We start from the raw sequence: 20,222 nt of genomic DNA, 5'->3' as shown, positions 1-20,222 counted from the left end.
CCATTGTTATTATGTTGTTGTTACCTTTGATGGTTGAAGCTTATAACACTGCGATTGTTTGTGCAAGTGTGTGTGTGTGTATGTGCATGTTTGGGGGAGGGGGGGGGGGGTGTACGGGTGTTATGTTTAGATTACAGATAATGCTTCAATAAAGCTTTTTTTTCTTTTGTATTTACTGTTTAAACTTTTTACCCCTATTGTATTTTCTTTGCCCTCAACAAGGTGAGAGTGGTCTTTTATAGTCAGTCAGTTAGTCAGGAAGTTGTTCATCTAGAATTCCGTTTGAGTGATCTGAGATGAATTCCACCCATTTGCTTGTCAGTCGAGCAGTAGTTCATCTAGAATTCCTCTTGTGTCAGGTGTTCCGTGTGTTCTACGACCGTCTGGTGGACGACTCGGATCGTGACTGGCTGTTCAAGAACACGCGTGAAGTCATCAAGGAGAAAATGAAGGAGGACTTTGACGAGATCTTCGGCCACCTTGACCTGGACGATGATGGTACGGTCACTGAGGATGACATCCGCAGTCTTATCTACTGTGACTTTGCTGACCCCAAGTCAGACGCCAAGAACTACGTGGAGGTGCGTGACCTGGAGCAGCTGAGGGTGGTTGCCGAGGGTTACCTGGATGAGTTCAACAACCTCAGCAAGAAACCCATGAACCTTGTGCTTTTCAGGTACCTGTTCTTGGTGTGACCGGTTTTTGCTCTTATTGTGGAGATTTTGTTCGTTTATGTGCAGCAGGTGTTACTGTCTATTTGAATGTCTGCTTCAGTCTTCTTTTTCTGCTACTTCAGTCATTTCAATATTTTACTTACAAAGGAGAATTCTTGATTATGTTAATTACCACTTGATATATCCAAAGGTTTATTTAGGGAAGCTTGCGTGGAAACATTAGAAAGCTGATTATTTTGATGATACTGACTGATGTATCCCAGATGTTGCTAGAAACATGAGAAATCCAGTCAGTTTTAGACATCTCATGCTGCTGCAATGCTGTATCTTTTCAGATTTGCTATTGAGCATGTGTCTCGTATTGCACGCATCATCAAACAGCCCAGGAGTCACGCTTTGCTGGTGGGAGTGGGTGGTTCTGGGCGACAGTCCCTGACACGTCTGGCTGCCCACATGGCAGACTACGACATCTTCCAGGTTTGTGGAGGCTCTTTTTTTAATAGGCTGAGCATCCCCGGAAAGTGGAGTATGGCTGCCTAAATGATGGGGGGGGGGGGGGGGGACGAGTGGGAGGGGGGGGAGACGAGTGGGGGGGGGGGGGGTAGACGAGGGGGGAGGGGGGAGTTGTGGAATGTCTTGCACATGTAAACTCCAATGTATGTAGGAGTTGCAGCCCGGCCATGATCGCAGAAGAAGAATTAACCGAGAAGTGAATGTGTATGTTGCTGAAGCTGCTGTTAATGAGCTGCTGTAGTATGTGCTTGGTTGGTCAGTGTATTGTTTAGTATGTAGATAGTGCTCATTCTCTTTTCTTCTGCAAGCAATATACAAATTCAATTCAGATCTTGAAAAGGCCTGTCAACTCACAGTCTCAAGGAATAATGATCTGTTGTGTGTTTTGGTGTCAATCATAGCCATGCCTGTTCTGTTCTCTTGACGATGCCGTCTGTCTTCAGTACCTTGATAGCAGTGTAGAAACATGTTTTGCGGCCTTGTGGAATGTTTTCTGTGTTGTCTGTTACAGGTTGAAATCTCAAAGAGCTACACATCCTATGAGTGGCGTGAAGACTTGAAACGCATCCTGCGTAAATCAACCGAGACGGACAACCATGCTGTCTTCCTCTTCTCTGACACACAGGTATGAGTCACTTGTGTTCATTGACATAAACACATGTGATGAAACATTTGAAGTGTTCATGCTTCTGTCTTGTTATGACAGGCTGCAGTATTCAGATTATACTGTCAAACAGCCAAGCTGCATGCCTGCAACAGGATCAGACAGCATGTGCACATGCAGACCAGGAAAATGGCATGAAGCTTTACTGTCTTTGTACATTGCAGCCAGTTTAAACATGCTCATGTGCGTGTTGGTTTTAGATCAGCAGGCTAAACTGGCTTGGTTTTGGGGTGTTGTATATATTTACCATTGGCGTGTGATAAAGAAACCTGCCTACAATTACACTGGGTTGGATGTTTTAAACATGAAAGGGGATAAAGACCTTTTTGATCCTGATGCGAAGAGTTTTTATACACAAGCTGCGGGATTACCTCTTCAGTGAAGAGGGCCAGAGTGACCCGGCGGCAGGATTGGTAACAGGCACAAATTCTGTCCTCATGTTTTTCACACACTTCCGGATTGACGTGTGGCATCAAGAGTTTCACTGCTACTCTTTCCATACTCACTGTTTGATCCAGATTAGGTACAGGTTATGCTGTATTGCATGCGTGGCATCAAGAGTTTCACGGCTACTCTTTCCATACTCACTGTTTGATCCAGATTAGGTACTGGTTATGCTGTATTGCATGCGTGGCATCAAGAGTTTCACTGCTACTCTTTCCATACTCACTGTTTGATCCAGATTAGGTACTGGTTATGCTGTATTGCATGCGTGGCATCAAGAGTTTCACTGCTACTCTTTCCATACTCACTGTTTGATCCAGATTAGGTACTGGTTATGCTGTATTGCATGCGTGGCATCAAGAGTTTCACGGCTACTCTTTCCATACTCACTGTTTGATCCAGATTAGGTATTGGTTATGCTGTATTGCATGCGTCTTCCAAACTGTGATAGTGAATGATAGAAGCTAAGGAGTGGAAATTGGGAGAAAAACATAGATTCATATTGCATTTTTTCACTGGTATCATTTTTGTCACTGATTTATTGTGTTTTTTGTGTGTGTACGTTTACGTGTATGTGGGAGCATGCGTACCTATGTGTGGGGGTCTGTGTGATGTTTAGATTACAGATGATGCATCAATTGTTTAATTGTACATGAATGGTTGAAACTTTCAATCAGCATGGTTTGTCAATGATTTTGTAATGCATGTAGAAGTAAGTGCATCTGCATGTCACATCCTTTTCTTGAGAGAGACTAAGCCTCTGAAGTCACATGGCATTTGTGTGTGTGTGTGTGTGTGGGCGTGTGTGTGTGTGCGCGTGATTGTGTGTGTGTGCGCGTACTCAAGTATTGCAGATATCTGTTTCGTTGAGATTAGCCTGGTGGTAGAAACATGTATTTTAAGACAGATTGAAGTAAAAGGAACACAAAAGTTTGTAAGAGTTTTGTTTATTCTTATTTCAATCAATCAATCAATCAATATGAGGCTTATATCGCGCGTATTCCATGGGTACAGTTCTAAGTGCAGGGATTTATTTTTTAATTTTTTAATTTTTATTTTATGCAATTTATATCGCACACATATTCAAGGCACAGGGATTTATTTATGCCATGTGAGATGGAATTTTTTTACACAATACATCACGCATTCACATCGGCCAGCAGATCGCAGCCATTTTGGCGCATTTCCTTTTCACGGCCTATTATTCCAAGTGACACGGGTATTTTGGTGGACATTTTTATCTATGCCTATACAATTTTGCCAGGAAAGACCCTTTTGTCAATCGTGGGATCTTTAACGTGCACACCCAAATGTAGTGTACACGAAGGGACCTTGGTTTTTCGTCTCATCCGAAAGACTAGCACTTGAACCCACCACCTAGGTTAGAAAAGGGGGGAGAAAATTGCTAACGCCCTGACCCAGGGTCGAACTCGCAACCTCTCGCTTCCGAGCGCAAGTGCGTTACCACTTGGCCACCCAGTCCTTAAATGTGAAGATTACTTCTTACATGGTATTAACTGATAGAACAACGCCAGGAATTACATTTTCATTGGGAAGGCCAAGGGGACATAGGTATGCTGCAAATAAGATATTCAGGTGTACCAAGTCAAGCACCTGCATAATTTCTTAGGTGAAAATGGTTTCTTTTTTGATGTGGTTTATTTCAAAAACAGTTGATGGTCAGTGCAAAAGAAATGGACCTTCCTTGATTGTTGTCTTGTTTTGTATTTTGTTAGATTAAAAACAATTGTTTTCGCATGTCCAAGTAGATCAAGCAAGAGTCTTTCCTGGAAGACATCAACAACCTGCTGAACGCTGGTGAGGTGCCCAGCCTGTTTCCCCTTGATGAGAAACAGGAGATCTGTGAGAAGATGAGACAGGTTGACAGGTATGTGTCCGTCATTAGTCTGCTTTTGACAGCGCTTGGCTGTCTGCATGGCTGTTTTATGTAAATAATAATAACAATGAGGATATTTATATGGTGCAAATCCTAAAACAGTTCTAAGCACCTCACAAAAAACATGCATAAATAAATTATTCTGTATGTGTGTATTTTATGTGGATTCAGGATGTGTATTATATGAAATGTTCATCTGTCCAATGATTGACATCTAAGGTGGATATAAGATTGTTCACAGGTTTTAGTTGTGTAAAGCCTTAGTCAATTTATTTGTGATTTCTGTAATAGTTTGCTACACTTTACTTGTGGTCTGCGTCTGTCTGCATGTGTGAGAAAGTCAACAAACACGATGATTTATACAACTTGGTGATAGTGTGTTAAAAAGTTATTGTCAGAAATAAAACACACAGTATAATTATGTATATGTAATAACCAATTTGTTATACACTAAATCATGCCTTTACAGGCTTGTTGAGGGAAGAAAACTAATAATCAAAGCTAAGATTATGGCATCCAATCAATTTTGCTCATCATTGCAGACAAAGAGACAAGACGAAGCAGACGGACGGATCTCCAGTGGCCTTGTTCAACTTATTCATCCAGCGTGTGCGCGACCAGCTGCACGTGGTGTTGGCAATGTCGCCCATTGGAGATGCCTTCCGTAGCCGTCTGAGAAAATTCCCATCTTTGGTCAACTGCTGTACCATTGACTGGTTCCAAGTAAGAACATTGAGAGAGAGAGAGAGAGAGAGAGAGAGAGAGAGAGAGAGAGAGAGAGAGAGAGAGAGAGAGAGAGAGAGAGAGAGAGAGAGAGAGAGAGAGAGAGAGAGAGACTCAGACTCAGAACTTTATTACAAAAGGATAAAGGTTTTAGGCAAAGCCTATTCTTCCAACCTGTCCTTTATACAACACATAAAAAGACAGACGCACATAAAAAATATAAATTCAATCATATAAAATACAGAAACACAATGTGCATTTGAGGAATTACATAAGGAGAACTCAAAAATTACAAAATTACATTGACATAGTTATACCTTTCATTTGGGAATAAAGTTGCTCCGATCAGCTACACATCCGTTAACACTAGTACAAAATGTTTAGCAAAATAACAATAGAGAGAGAGCATGGAGGGACAAAAAACCCACTGTCAATATAACACTTACCTCGACAGTACTATTCTTGCACATTATCTATTATAGGCCGAAAAAATTGGACAAAACGCTGAGTGGGTACAATTATCTCCCATAACCATGCGCCACCGTGGATCCCAAGCACTGTCCGAGTGCTTCCCCCTTACAGGATGTAGGTGGCGCGTCCTCTTTCTTTTTTCGCGCGTGTCAGACCGGCTGTGTTTCTGCTACGCTCCCGGATTATTTTGGACTAAGAGGCTCCTTTTCTGTGTGGACTATCACCTGTTGGATTATTGTGTGTTATTCCACTTCTGGCTTGAGGCTACGTTGTGTTTCCTTCAACTTGTGCCTCCGTTTTTGTGTGGCGGACTCGGCGTGCCTCCCGTCCTACTTCGTGGTGACCGGTCGTCTGCTTCTCGTTTCGCCGCATTCACTTGAGTATTGACCTAAATTTTCTTTGAATTTTGTTAATTCTCGGTCTTTAAGGGTACGTACAGGGCGAGGTAGGATGTCTCGTCCTGTTTTGGGCTCTGGTTCTACGGAACCAGAGTCTGCCGGGGGCAACCCTTCTCCGGGCGCCCAGCGTCATGTTTTACGCACGGAGAAGGGGATCTTTCGGCGCTCCGACTCTCCCTCCCCAAACGCTTTGCGTTTGCGGCGAGGGAGGGCGGAGAAAGCCTGTTTGAGCAAGCTCAATGCGAGCTTGCTCAAACAGGCTGGGCTTGAGCCTGGGACTTCGGGCGGGGCTGCGCCGTCGAAGGTTCGGGGAAGTTCGAGGGGAAAGAAAAAGCTTCTTTCTCCTTCTCCTTCAGTGGAACAGGCTTCCCCCCCTTCGACGCCGTTGTCCGGCCCTCAGTCTCAGGCTTCAGCTCCTCCCGGTTTCGAGCCTGGGGGGAAGGTTTCCTTCTCCCCCCTGGCTCGAATCCGGGGGCAGGTCGATTCCCAACCCTCTTTGGGGGTTGGTGAATCCGATCTAGGGGCTACTGGAGAGACTCAGGTTTTGACAGCCAACGGCCATACCACGTTGAAAACACCGGTTCTCGTCCGACCACCGAAGTTAAGCAACGTCGGGCCCGGTTAGTACTTGGATGGGTGACCGCCTGGGAACACCGGGTGCAGTTGGCATTAAAATCTTTCTTTTTCCGGTGCCTCTCCTGTGCCCTCCTCGGTTTCCACCGCTGTGGAAGCCAGGAGGGACACGGGTCCTCCTCTGAACTCCCTCGCTGGGTCGTCTGCTGCTGTTTTGACAGTAGTTTCGGCCTCCTGGGGGGGGAGATCGGAGGAGATGACGGGGTCTCTGAATTCCCTCCCCGCTGGGGTTGGGATGCGAATTGACCCCGTTCAGGGCGGTCCTGTGGGGGCAGGGGTTTCAGGCTTCGTGCCTACGACCACTGCTACTACGGTTCCCTCTGACGTCCGTGTGACTGGTGGCTGTCCCTCTTGAAACGCTCCGGCCGACTAGTTACTGGACGTGGAGGTGTTCGACAGAACGTGGTACTTCTGTCGAATGGTCAGGGCGACGGGAACATTGTTTCTGTTGCTCAGACCGACACCTCCGACCGGACCGTCTTGACCCCACGCCATTCCTTAGCGTCTGGTGTTCGGGTGACGGATGGTCCGGACCAAGGGTCCGGAACGTTCCAGGCTTACGGGTCGGGATCGAACCGGACCCACGGGTCCCGACTGGACTTGACCTCCGGGTTTGGTCCGGACGGGACCCATGGTACGGGACCGTACCGGACCTTAGGGTCCGGTGCGGGACAGTACCTCTGGCCCTTGCCGGACCCCCCGGACCTACGGGTCCGGATGGTACGGTACGGGACCAGTGTTTCGGTCGGGACCGGACCACCCGACCACCTCTGTTGGTCTGGGTGGTCTGGCACCGAACCGGAACACACCGGACCTACGGGTCCGGAGGGTACGGTACCGGACCAGTGGTCCGGTCGGGACCGGACCACTCGACCACCTCTGTTGGTCCGGGTGGTCTGGCACCGAACCGGACCATGCCGGACCTACGGGTCCGGATGGTACGGTATGTCCACGTCCGGACCGAGCCACCCGAACACTTCTGTGGGTACGGATGGTTCGGTACCGAACGGGACCTCCGGATGGTACGGGACCGGACCGAATCTACGGGTTCGGATGGTCCGGTACCGGACCACCCGACCACCTCTGTTGGTCCGGATGGTCTGTCACCGAACCGGACCATACCGGACCACCGGACCTACGGGTCCGGATGGTACGGTAGGTCCACGTCCGGACCGAACACTTCAGTGGGTACGGATGGTTCGGTGCCGTACGGGACCTCCGGATGGTATGGGACAGGACCGGAACACCGGACCACCCTACCGGATCGGTCCGGACCACCCGACCACCTCTGTTGGTCCGGATGGTCTGGCACCGAACCGGACCTACGGGTCCGGATGGTACGGTATGTCCACGTCCGGACCGAGCCACCCGAACACTTCTGTGGGTACGGGTGGTTCGGTGCCGAACGGGACCTCCGGATGGTGCGGGACCGGACCGGACCTACGGGTCCGGATGGTCCGGTGCTGGACCGGTGGTCCGGTCCGGACCGGACCACCCGACCACCTCTGTTGGTCCGGATGGTCTGGCACCGAACCGGACCATACCGGACTTACGGGTCCGGATGGTACGGTGTGTCCACGTCCGGACCGAGCCACCCGAACACTTCTGTGGGTACGGATGGTTCGGTACCGAACGGGACCTCCGGATGGTACGGGACCGGACCGGAACACCGGACCGGAACACCGGACCACCCTACCGGACCGGTCCGGACCACCCGACCACCTCTGTTGGTCCGGATGGTCTGGCACCGAACCGGACCTACGGGTCCGGATGGTACGGTACGTACGTCCACGCCCGGACCGAACCACCCGAACACTTCTGTGCGTACGGATGGTTCGGTGCCGAACAGGACCTCCGGATGGTACCGGACCTACGGGTCCGGACCTACGGGTCCGGATGGTCCGGTGCGGGACCACCCGACCACCTCTGTTGGTCTGGATGGTCTGGCACCGAACCGGACCATACCGGACCACCGGACCTACGGGTCCGGATGGTACGGTATGTCCACGTCCGGACCTAACCACCCGAACACTTCGTTGGGTACGATGGTTCGGTGCTGAACGGGACCTCCGGATGGTACGGCACCGGACCGGACCACCCTACCGGACCGGATCGGCACCCCCGACCGGACCGGACCATTTCTTTTCTGATCAGACCCCATGGGTTCCTGTTCAGTCTATAAATGGCGGGGGTTCGTTGGCTGGGCTGACCCAACAGTCGCAGGGTTGTTGTTTTTCTCCCCCTTCGGCTGCTGGAGACGTTTCGTCTTTGGGGCAGGGGTCTTCGCGGCCTCTTGCTTCTGTGGGCGTTTCTTCACAGCCTGCTTCATCGCTTTCGGCTCTTCCCCCTCAAGCTCCCTACACTCCTGCTTTTGAGGAGTTGTCGGGAAGTGAAGAGGAGAGTGAGTCGGAGGACGATAGGGAGGAGGATCAGGGTCGCCCTGAGGTTAACACTGAACCTCTACCCTTGCCGGTTTCTGATGGAACTTCCGAAGCTATGCTTCGTACTTTCCAACAGTACATGACAGACATCACGCGGCGTCTTGACGTCACGGATGCCTCTCTTAAGCGTCTGTCGTCTAGTGTTGACACACAGGACGTGGACCCGGGGTCTGAGGACGAGAGGCAGGAGGCTCGTCCTCGCACAGCTAGAAGGACGTTTGAACAGTTTCAGGACGTCCTTCCCTGAGACGCCCTCTCGTCCTTTGAGTCCGCTTCGGCCCGGGCGCGGGAGGCTCACGCCGCGTCTGCCGGCGGCTCGTTTTATGAACGATCCGGCCGCCGGCAATTCGCGTTCCACCCTAGTCTAAGTGCCACGGTGGAAGCGGCAGCACATCGCCTGAGGAGTACAGATTCACGTGCAAACGCGACCTATGTTCCTCGGGAGGACGCGGGTTCAGTGCCATGCTTTCCTTTGGGAGGCGCACCTCCACTGTTTCCTCGTGTCCAATCTGTTTCGTCCCTCCCTTTTCCCTTTGACTCTCGAACTCTCCCTTTCCAGACTTCGAGTGTTTAGGGTGGGGCTGACGGTGATGTGTTCGTTGGGGAGGTGCCTTCGGTCAAGAAGGTGGAACTGAGCTCTGCTTCGTTCCACAATCTTGAGGCCACCGTTTCGTCCACAGTCGAGGCCCAATCACAGGCCTTGACATGGATGAGCACGCTGTCCACACTGTTGGACCCTCCCAATCGGGCAGAGTCCGATTCCACTCGGGTCCTTGACACGGTTCGAGTGGATCGGGCTTTGCATGCCGTGCGATCGTGCGTGACGTCTGCGGCAGAATTGGCCATTGGAACACGGGTCCACTTTATTGGCCCTGTTCCGTGATCATTTTCTGCCTACTTCTATAGTGCCTCCGGATATGAGGAAGAGTCTGAGGAACACGTTTCCTCAGCCTTCTTCCCTCTTTCATCCGGACACTGTTCGTTCTGTGGTGGAGTCCACACGCCAGAGGAACACTGATTCTCTGATGGTTGGCCTCGCTGCTTCGGCGACGGCGGCGGGGAGTAAGAGAAGTGCTACAGTCACCTCCAGCTCCCAGCCTCAGAAGAAGAAGAAGAAGCCAGTTTCACTGCCTCCTTCTTCCTCCTCTTAGGCGCCTGTTGCGTTCCCAAGCAAGACGAAGGGTGCTCAGACAGGTAAGGGGAAGCAGCACCACCAGGGGGGGTGGTCGCAAGCCTGCGCCTGCCCGCCAGCAGAATTTTCAGTGAGTCCCGGCCCTACGTTGACGCCCCCTCAAGTTGCCCCTCTTTCGTCCGGCGGTTCCCTTTTTTCGGGCCCGCGGCATGTGGGGCAGACTGGTCTCCAACCAGTTTTTCTTGAGGGTGGTGTGGTCGGGGTTTTCTCTACCGCTGTCGTCACAACCTCCATTGTCCGCTCTACCTTGGACGTTCCCCCCTCCTCGAGAGCCTGCCAGATGGCAGGCTCTTCAGGACGAGGTGAACTCGTTGGTCGAGAAGAAGGCGGTCTACCCCCTTTCTCAGCCTTCTCTGGGGTTCTGCTCCCGCCTGTTCACCGTCCCCAAAAAGGACGGCCGGTTCAGGCCGGTGTTGGACCTCTCCACCTTGAACTTGTACCTTCACAGGTGCAAGTTCAAGATGGAAACCCCTTCGTCGGTCCGGTTGGCCATCCGGCCAAACGATTGGGCCATGTCTGGGACCTCCAGGATGCTTACTTCCACATCCTGGTGGCCCCGGGGTACCGACATCTGCTCCGGTTCGTTTGGGAGGGCACGGTGTTCGAGTTTCGGGCCCTCCCATTCGGCCTGTCCTTGGCCCCTCTGATTTTCAACGGGGACAACAACACCACATGCTTAGCTTACCTTCGCCACCAGGGGGGCACCAATTCTCGGTCCCTCTCCCTGTTGGCGGAGGAGATTCTGCTCTGGTGCCAGACCAATCAGGTCCGGATGTCAGTCCAGTTCGTTCCGGGGAAACTGAACGCCCTGGCCGACATTCTCAGTCGGGGCGATCAGGTTCTCTCCACAGAATGGACCATCGCTCACAACGTTCTACAGCGTCTGTGGGCAAGGTGGGACCGTCCTCTGATCGATCTGTTCGTAACTCGATTCAGCGCTCGGCTTCCCAGGTACGTCAGCCCCTTTCGAGACATGAATGCGTTCCACTTGGACGCATTCACTCTCTTGTGGAGGCTCCTCGATGCTTACGCCTATCCCCCGACATCTCTGATTCCGAGGGTGCTGGCAAAATATCTGCAGGAACGACCAAGACTGATTTTGGTCGCGCCTTACTGGCCAACAGCTCCGTGGTTTCCAGATCTTCGCGGTCTCACCCACGTAGACCCTCTACCTCTGGATCTGGACGGGGGAGGTCTGCTCCAGCCTCGATCATGCCTCCCTCATCCACGTCCAGAGAGTCTGTGCTTGACCGCATGGCTCTTGTGCGCTCCAAACTGCTTGCACTAGGATTGCACAAGAGTTCAGTAGAGTTTTCCTTGAACGCTAAGAGGCGATCAACTAATCAGCTCTACGACTTACGCTGGAGAGCTTGGGCCACCTTCGCCTTGTCCAAGGGGATAAAGCCGCTTTATCCCTCAACACAGGACTTGGCCAACTTCCTGGTGGAAGTGTATCAAAAGAAGAGTCTTTCTTCTAAGACTCTTCTTGGATACAGATCTGCCATCGCTTCCACGATTGCGGCCGCTACTGGTCGCAGAACTGAACACTTGATCAGGTCCTCCCTCATCGCTAATGTCCTTTCGGGTATTAGCAATGCAGCGGTGTCTAAACCTCTGGTTTCATTTCCCAAGGGGGATGTCTTTCTGGTCCTCAAACTCCTGCGTAGCAATGAGTTTGAACCCCTGGCAGGCATCAGTATCAAGTTGCTGATTTTTAAGACTAATTGTTCCTCATCGCTTTAGCCACTTGCCGTAGACTCAGTGGTATTCAAGCTTTGAGTGGCCTGGACTTTGACATTGAGTTCACCACACAGCAGTGGTTGCTAGCATGGTCACGTCAGTCTAAGGTATGTTTCTTGGGTATATTTTCTTTTACGGTAGTACTGTTCGAAAATTGCCTGGGTATCTTAATCCTTGGATTTAAGTGATTTTGATTAAGGAGTTTAATACTCTACATATCACCCTCACACCACTCTGGTATTCTGTGCAAGAATAGTACTGTCGAGGTAAGTGTTATATTGACTGTAAGGCTTCTTTTTAAGCCTACTGTCTATATGATACTTACCGAGACAGTACTATTAGAGTTTCCCTCCCGCCTCCCCTCTTGATATGTTATGGGCTTTTTGAGGGTCTGCAGCTCATAAAGAAAGAGGACGCGCCACCTACATCCTGTAAGGGGGAAGCACTCGGACAGTGCTTGGGATCCACGGTGGCGCATGGTTATGGGAGATAATTGTACCCACTCAGCGTTTTGTCCAATTTTTTCGGCCTATAATAGATAATGTGCAAGAATAGTACTGTCTCGGTAAGTATCATATAGACAGTAGGCTTAAAAAGAAGCCTTACAGAATCTTCAACCTTATCATTTCTCTTTCAGTCGTGGCCTGAGGATGCTCTTCAGGCGGTGGCCACAAGATTTCTGGAGGAGATTGAAATGTCTGAGGACGAGCGTTTTGGGTGTATCACGATGTGCAAGCACTTCCACACCTCTACACGCATTCTCTCAGAACGATTTGCTCTGGAGCTTGAACGTCACAACTATGTGACGCCCACTTCCTACCTAGAGCTCATCAGCACCTTCAAGACTTTGTTGGACAAAAAGAGAGGGTGAGGCATCCATGCTTTATGTATTGAAAGTCAACGTCATACAGTGGTGCGTCTTTGTTTTATTGCAAACTGTGACATTCACCCGGATTTTATGGTCAGTAGGCCAAGTTTTATCCATCGGCTACCCGAACTTTTGAATGCTGAAATAGTGTTTTCATGTGTAGTCTTGTGTGTAAGGTGGCTGATTGTAGTTATCTTCGAAGCAAACTCGCGAGAAAGTAGCTCACTCAACACTTATTGGATGTGAGAATCATGAGAGAATGAAAGTTGTTTGTTCATTTTAATGCTTGTTAGTCTATAAGGTGCCAGGAGAATGGTTCCGAATAACTCTCACTAACTGTAAGTATGTTTCCTATGTTTGGAACACTTACTTCCCTTCGTTTCTCAGAACTCATCAGATATGTTGTGTATTTGCTGTCTACCATCAGATATGTTGTGTATTTGCTGTCTACCATCAGATATGTTGTGTATTTGCTGTCTACCATCAGATATGTTGTGTATTTGCTGTCTACCATCAGATATGTTGTGTATTTGCTGTCTACCATCAGATATGTTGTGTATTTGCTGTCTACCATCAGATATGTTGTGTATTTGCTGTCTACCATCAGATATGTTGTGTATGTCTACCATCAGATATGTTGTGTATTTGCTGTCTACCAACAGAGACGTGGTGAAGCAGAAGCGACGTTACGAAGTGGGTCTAGAGAAGCTGGAGTCTGCAGCGGGCCAGGTGGCCGTCATGCAGAAGGAGCTCACCGACCTACAACCCCAACTGGTGGTGGCCTCCAAGGAGGTGTCCGAGATCATGATTGTCATTGAGAAGGACTCCATTGAGGTGGCCAAAGTGGAGAAGGTGGGTAAATGCTTCTGGATTTGCTGATTGTAGAGTTGAAACATTTTTGTGTTTTTGTTTCTTTTGTTCGTGTTGATGTTCTTTTATGTTTGCTTTTCAATTCCTGTGTTAATGTGGATGTTCTTGTTAAGCACAGGTTTAAATTCAATCTTAATGATGATGTGAGATGCTTGAATATGATCTGTAGTTCAGAGGCTCCTCCCCCTCCCCCTTAATATCCTTCTGAATAAAGTTCTGCTGGCCTACTTTGTGCTTTCTTTGTAATGAGAAGGGCACAGTATTGAGATTTGATAATGGTAGAATTTTTTTTGTATTACGTTTTGTTTCTTTTGAACTTGGCAGGATTGTTTGCAGCAACATGATTTTGTTGGCGATGGTACATGCTAGCCACTGGCAACGTTTTTATGAGTCAAGAGTAATGTGTGATTGTTGGTACACAGGTGGTGAAAGCAGATGAGGCAGTAGCCAACGAACAGGCTCGTGCTGCCCGCGCGATCAAGGACGAGTGTGACTCAGATCTGGCCGAGGCTTTGCCCGCCTTGAACGCTGCTATGGCTGCTCTGGACACACTCACACAAGCGGTAAAGCAGCTTTTTCACTCTCTGTCTTCTCCTTCTCTACATGCAAAGTACACCCTTTTTACTGAGTGAGCAGACATTTGGACGTTGTTGTTACTGCATCATTCTTCAGTGTTTGTGGCCCTGGATTTCATCCTGTGCACTATCCAGTACTGATTTTTTCCTGCATTCATATCTTCTTTTTTTCTGCATGCATTTTCAAAAAATATGTGCTGCAGCTTATTGGAAGACGTCCATGTTTCTACAAAGGAGTAGTAAAAGATTGACATGCACTGTAGCTTTCAGTGAAAGACAATGCTTGATACATGTCTTGTCAACAGGACATCACTGTAGCTCTCAGTGAAAGACAATGCTTGATACATGTCTTGTCAACAGGACATCACTGTAGCTTTCAGTGAAAGACAATGCTTGATACATGTCTTGTCAACAGGACATCACTGTAGCTCTCAGTGAAAGACAATGCTTGATACATGTCTTGTCAACAGGACATCACTGTAGCTCTCAGTGAAAGACAATGCTTGATACATGTCTTGTCAACAGGACATGCACTGTAGCTTTCAGTGAAAGACAATGCTTGATACATGTCTTGTCAACAGGACATCACTGTAGCTCTCAGTGAAAGACAATGCTTGATACATGTCTTGTCAACAGGACATCACTGTAGCTCTCAGTGAAAGACAATGCTTGATACATGTCTTGTCAACAGGACATCACTGTAGCTTCCAGTGAAAGACAATGCTTGATACATGTCTTGTCAACAGGACATCACTGTAGCTTTCAGTGAAAGACAATGCTTGATACATGTCTTGTCAACAGGACATCACTGTAGCTTCCAGTGAAAGACAATGCTTGATACATGTCTTGTCAACAGGACATCACTGTAGCTTTCAGTGAAAGACAATGCTTGATACATGTCTTGTCAACAGGACATCACTGTAGCTTTCAGTGAAAGACAATGCTTGATACATGTCTTGTCAACAGGACATCACTGTAGCTTTCAGTGAAAGACAATGCTTGATACATGTCTTGTCAACAGGACATCACTGTGGTGAAGAGTATGAAGAGTCCTCCGGCCGGTGTGCGTCTGGTGATGGAGGTAATCTGCGTTCTGAAAGGTGTCAAGCCAGAGAGGATTCCTGACCCCAGTGGCTCTGGAAAGAAGATTGAGGATTTCTGGGGACCTTCAAAGAGAATCCTCGGTGACATGAAGTTCCTTGAGAGTTTGCACACATTTGACAAGGTATGTGCATGAAGTATGTATGCATAGAATTGTTTTCTAGATTTCTTTTGCATTTTGGAATCTTTCTTCTTCTTTATGAGGGGGTTTCTTAAAGCTAGTGTGATAAAAAAAAAATTAACAACACTTCTTTTTATGCAAATCAGCTTTACTCTTGATATTTGATGCGGCACTTATCAGCCTGATTGGGTGTGTTCAATTTTGATTTGTAACCCTGAATGTTTTGATAAGTATTTAAGCAATTTGTTGTTTTTACCAGGACAACATTTCTGTGCCAATCATGACCCAAATTCGCAAGAAGTACATGACCAACCCTGAGTTTGATCCTGACAAAGTGAAGAATGCCTCCACTGCCTGTGAGGGGATGTGCAAGTGGGTGCGCGCCATGGAGGTTTATGACAGGTAGGCCTGCTCACTTGTCTAATGTCTTCTTTAACTCGATCATCAATAGCATAGCCTTCAGTAACTTAAAAAGAAACAGGGTACGTATTAGTAACATGAGTTTTAGATTAAAATATTGTTTCTGAAATTCATTTAACATTTGCAGTGTTACTGCTTATATGCATAAGAGTTTCTGCTTATGTGTGTATGTCTCTGTGTGTGTTTGTCTGTGTGTGTGCATGTGTGTGTGTGGGTATGTTTTAGTGTGTGTATCTGCTTGTGCATGTGTAAAGCCGAGCGGTGGTAGCTTCACGGAAATAATACCTGTCTGTGTCTGCGCCTAAGGTGTTACCGTGCATGTGTTTCTAAAAGACATTTGTCAGGATGGCATTCAAACCACATGCACCAGACGAACAGACGAACAGAATACTTCTGACAACAAAGTGTAAAATCAACAAGAGTGTAGTAAGATTACAAATTGTATTCAGACAAAACAACAATCATAAAACATACATGGGTTCTTCCATCTATATGGGACTTTTTAAAAAAAATGCACAGATTTCAGACGGACAAAACGGAAATATCCAACATCAAAAATTTCAAAATTTTATCAGGCAAAGTTATTAAACATCCTTTCGTCTATCTTGTGCCAAAATTTGCGAGCTTAATAACAACTGCAAATGTATCTAAAAATAAAAAAATATCCACTACATTTATAAAAATGCTTGTGCAGTTACCATGAACAAGTTTTATTTTTCCTACATAATTGTTTTCCAAAAGGCAAGTTTTCATATAGCAAATGCTATGCAAACCCAGTGCTAAAGAATGGATACCAAAATGTATGATTATTAATGCAATTATTTAATCCAAATTAAAACAAAATTGTAATAGTGCAAAATTGTCATTATCAAATGCATGTAAATGAAGTAATGTCCAAACTGATCTGTTTGCTGCCAAAATATACATATGATCATTTGAAAGTTGTTGAAACCTTTCAACTTATACCACAATTGACTGAATTTGATAAATTATTTTAAATATAGCTTTACTTTTATGCTTGGTAACAACAGGGACATTCGGTAACTGCACGGACCCTTTGTTTTCGCATCAACCCCATTCGAGCAAAAAACACAGACATACGTTTAAAACTATCATTTTATATGTTTTAACTATATTTGTTGCTGTTTTCAAAGCACTGTATATTGTTTTGTGGTCTTGACTTAACAGATTGTTTTTTAAATTGCATTTTCTTCAATCATAGGTAACTGCATGGACATCTGGTAACAGCACAGACATTTTCTAGTAAAAGACACTGTGTTACTAGAAAACAAAGGGTTATTTTTGTTATGGAAATGAATTTTATATATCAGTAAAATGTTTTTGATAATTGGCCTGGTATGTAAAACGATTTTTGAGTCACTTGAGAAAAAGTGACTCTATGTAATCGGTCAGTGTTAGTCTGTCCGTCCGGCCGTCTGGCCGGCCGTCCGTAGACACCACCTTAACGTTGGACTTTTCTCGGAAACTATCAAAGCGATCGGGCTCATATTTTGTTTAGTCGTGACCTCCAATGACCTCTACACTTTAACGATGGTTTCGTTGACCTTTGACCTTTTTCAAGGTCACAGGTCAGCGTCAAAGGAAAAATTAGACATTTTATATCTTTTCTCGGAAACTATCAAAGCGATCGGGCTCATATTTTGTTTAGTCGTGACCTCCAATGACCTCTACACTTTAACGATGGTTTCGTTGACCTTTGACCTTTTTCAAGGTCACAGGTCAGCGTCAAAGGAAAAATTAGACATTTTATATCTTTGACAAAGTTCATCGGATGTGATTGAAACTTTGTAGGATTATTCTTTACATCAAAGTATTTACATCTGTAGCCTTTTACGAACGTTATCAGAAAAACAAGGGAGATAACTAGCCTTTTCTGTTCGGCAACACACAACTTAACGTTGGGCTTTTCTCGGAAACTATAAAAGTGACCGGGCTCAAATTTTATGTGAACGTGACTCATTGTGTTGTGAATAGCAATTTCTTCCTGTCCATCTGATGCCTCATATAATATTCAGAACTGCGAAAGTGACTCGATCGAGCGTTTGCTCTTCTTGTTTTATATTGTTGTGCTTGTGTGAAACAGAACCAATAGCATACCATATATTATGCATAATTTCTTCCACATGAAGATAAACATACGAGTCAACAGTTAACGCTCAATCGACAAGATTTTATTGAACCAAATTGGAGTTGAGGAGAATGGTGGTGGCAGGGAGGGGAGGGGAAGGCTGTGGCAGGATAATGGGGAAACAGAACAAAAAAGTATAGGCTCTTTCTTTGGCCCATTTTGTCTAGCGTATTTAATTAACTGAGTCAGTTGTAAAAAAAACATGAAATGGAACAACTGATTCTTTAACATTAAATCAAGTGTCTTTTCACTTAGAACATAAAATAATTCACCACTGTATTTAGAAACCTTCATTGGAACATAAAATGAGTCATCACTGTCTTTGAAAATCTTCATTGCCACTGTCTTTGTAAAACCTTTATTGAAAAATATGATTCACCACTGTCTTTTCACTTGGAACATCACCACCATAATAATGTGGCACCGTATCCTTACAACAACAAGGGTGTATTTTTTGTCACTTGAAAAAAAAAGTAAAATAAATAAATAACATATTTTGACAAATTCTCTGCAGTTACTAAAATAGATCTGTACAGTTACCTGACTCGTCAGTGCAGTTACCAGGAAACTTGTAGCAGTTCCTGAGTAAAGTAAATTACTTTATTTTGAATAAGACTCTATATAATACCTATATTTATGCTGGTTGGTTTTCCATCCCTTTTGTATAATTGGCTGTCCATAATACAGAATATAGAATAAAAATGGTATGCAATCTACAAGCATTTCAGTGCAGTTACCATGATGTCTCAGTGCAGTTACTAAATAGGTCCATGCAGTTACTTCTCTGGCAGGTAACTGCACAGAAAGTAACTGCACAGACGAATTCGTTATTTTCAAATAATAATCACTCCCTGTCATCAAAAAAACATGGCGTCCTTGACGCCATGTGAAAGTAAATCTATGGGCGATTAAAATGCAAATTATTCAAAATGTTTTTGTTAATTAGTGTAATGGAAAACCCCAGTAACTGCACATAACTGTTAAGCTAAACATCCTTCACCTTGACCTTTTGAAAATCATATTTCATTGCCTAAAAGTGATCCAATGTACCCACCTGATTGCACACAGCTTTCCGCGTCTTGGAACTCTTTTGTAAAGAAAACCACATTTGAAAAGCAGGGAGCATTCCGTTTTTATTGCGTATTTTGGTTCCTGGTAACTGCAAGGACCAAAACCTCTTGGACATGCAATTTTTACTTTTCAAAAATTGGGAGAACAAAACTACTGATTGTATCGATATTTTGTTTTTGTTATCTTGAGATAATGACGGGATAAACATAAACCAACAAACAAAATGATAAAAAAAAATTGTCTGTGCGTTTTACAGAGGTGTGAAATTTTGCTAATGTCGAAGGGACATGCATTTTGACCCCCCCTTACACATGATAACTTACTATAATTAACAGAAAAATACAATAAAACGGGCAAATGAGTATACTTTAAGGTCCGGAGGACATTGAACTTAAGCACTTCCAATTTTCAGATAAGTAGGATGAAAATTTTTGAATTGATAAAATTTTAAAGTCAAAAGACAGGGTTTTTTATGCATTTTTTGAAAAAGTCCCATATATATATACGACTAGTGTCTGTCTGTCTGTCTGTCTGTCTGTCTGTCTGTCTGTCTGTCTGTTCGCGATGCACGGCTAAAGTTCTCGGTGGATCTTTTTCAAATTTGGACACCGTATTCAGCTACACCCCGGACACAACCTCATCGATGAGATATTTCAACACGTGCTCTCAGCGCGCAGCGCTGTGCGCGCTGAACCGATTTTTACACCCCCGGTATAGGGGTGTGTATAGGTTTCGCTCGATGTGTTTGTTTGGGTGTTTGTGTGTTTGGGTGTTTGTGTGTTTGTGTTCGCATATAGATCTCAAGAATGAACGGACCGATCGTCACCAAACTTGGTGAACAGGTTCTATACATTCCTGAGACGGTCCTTACAAAATTTGGGACCAGTCAAACACACGGTTAGGGAGTTATTGGTGGATTAAAATTATACAAGGACTTATACAGGGACATCTTCATGGTCAAAGGGAAATAACCATTCTCACTCAGTCACTGCCACCAACTGAGAAGGTTATTTCCCTTTGACGGGGGTGTTTTTCCTACCTCATAGGAATTTCTTGTTTTTTGTGTTTTTTGTTGTTGTCGGGATCCACTACCAGTAACTCTTCCTTATCTTCTCCAGTGTTTTCAGCCGTGATTATCTCCCTTCCTCCGTGTGGCGTCAATCCATATTCCCGTTACTACGTTACTATTTTTAGAAGGTCACTGCACGTTACTATTTTTAGAAGGTCTCCAGTGTTTTGCGCGTTTATCACCGGCAA

At 46.1% G+C, this 20,222-nt stretch overlaps 1 protein-coding gene and 1 non-coding gene across 10 annotated transcripts in view; both read left to right on the top strand.

Annotated features, from left to right (window-relative positions):
- Positions 1 to 20,222, top strand: part of LOC138960338 (dynein axonemal heavy chain 7-like) — a 128,991-nt gene that overhangs the window by 60,708 nt on the left and 48,061 nt on the right. For all 9 annotated transcript variants that reach the window (XM_070332202.1, XM_070332208.1, XM_070332201.1 and 6 more), the window contains 10 exons: positions 360 to 676; positions 1,010 to 1,151; positions 1,699 to 1,812; positions 4,065 to 4,183; positions 4,735 to 4,915; positions 12,428 to 12,657; positions 13,321 to 13,510; positions 13,951 to 14,091; positions 15,125 to 15,328; positions 15,585 to 15,727. In XM_070332202.1, coding sequence (XP_070188303.1) covers positions 360 to 676; positions 1,010 to 1,151; positions 1,699 to 1,812; positions 4,065 to 4,183; positions 4,735 to 4,915; positions 12,428 to 12,657; positions 13,321 to 13,510; positions 13,951 to 14,091; positions 15,125 to 15,328; positions 15,585 to 15,727 — 1,781 coding nt within the window. The remainder of the gene's footprint in view (positions 1 to 359; positions 677 to 1,009; positions 1,152 to 1,698; positions 1,813 to 4,064; positions 4,184 to 4,734; positions 4,916 to 12,427; positions 12,658 to 13,320; positions 13,511 to 13,950; positions 14,092 to 15,124; positions 15,329 to 15,584; positions 15,728 to 20,222) is intronic.
- LOC138960571 (5S ribosomal RNA) lies at positions 6,335 to 6,453 on the top strand. The gene has a single exon (XR_011454046.1). It is a non-coding gene; the product is annotated as a 5S ribosomal RNA (ribosomal RNA).

This window comes from Littorina saxatilis, linkage group LG2 (genome assembly GCF_037325665.1).
Source record: "Littorina saxatilis isolate snail1 linkage group LG2, US_GU_Lsax_2.0, whole genome shotgun sequence".
Classification (NCBI taxonomy): domain Eukaryota; kingdom Metazoa; phylum Mollusca; class Gastropoda; order Littorinimorpha; family Littorinidae; genus Littorina; species Littorina saxatilis.
This window is presented reverse-complemented; position numbering and strand designations above follow the sequence as displayed.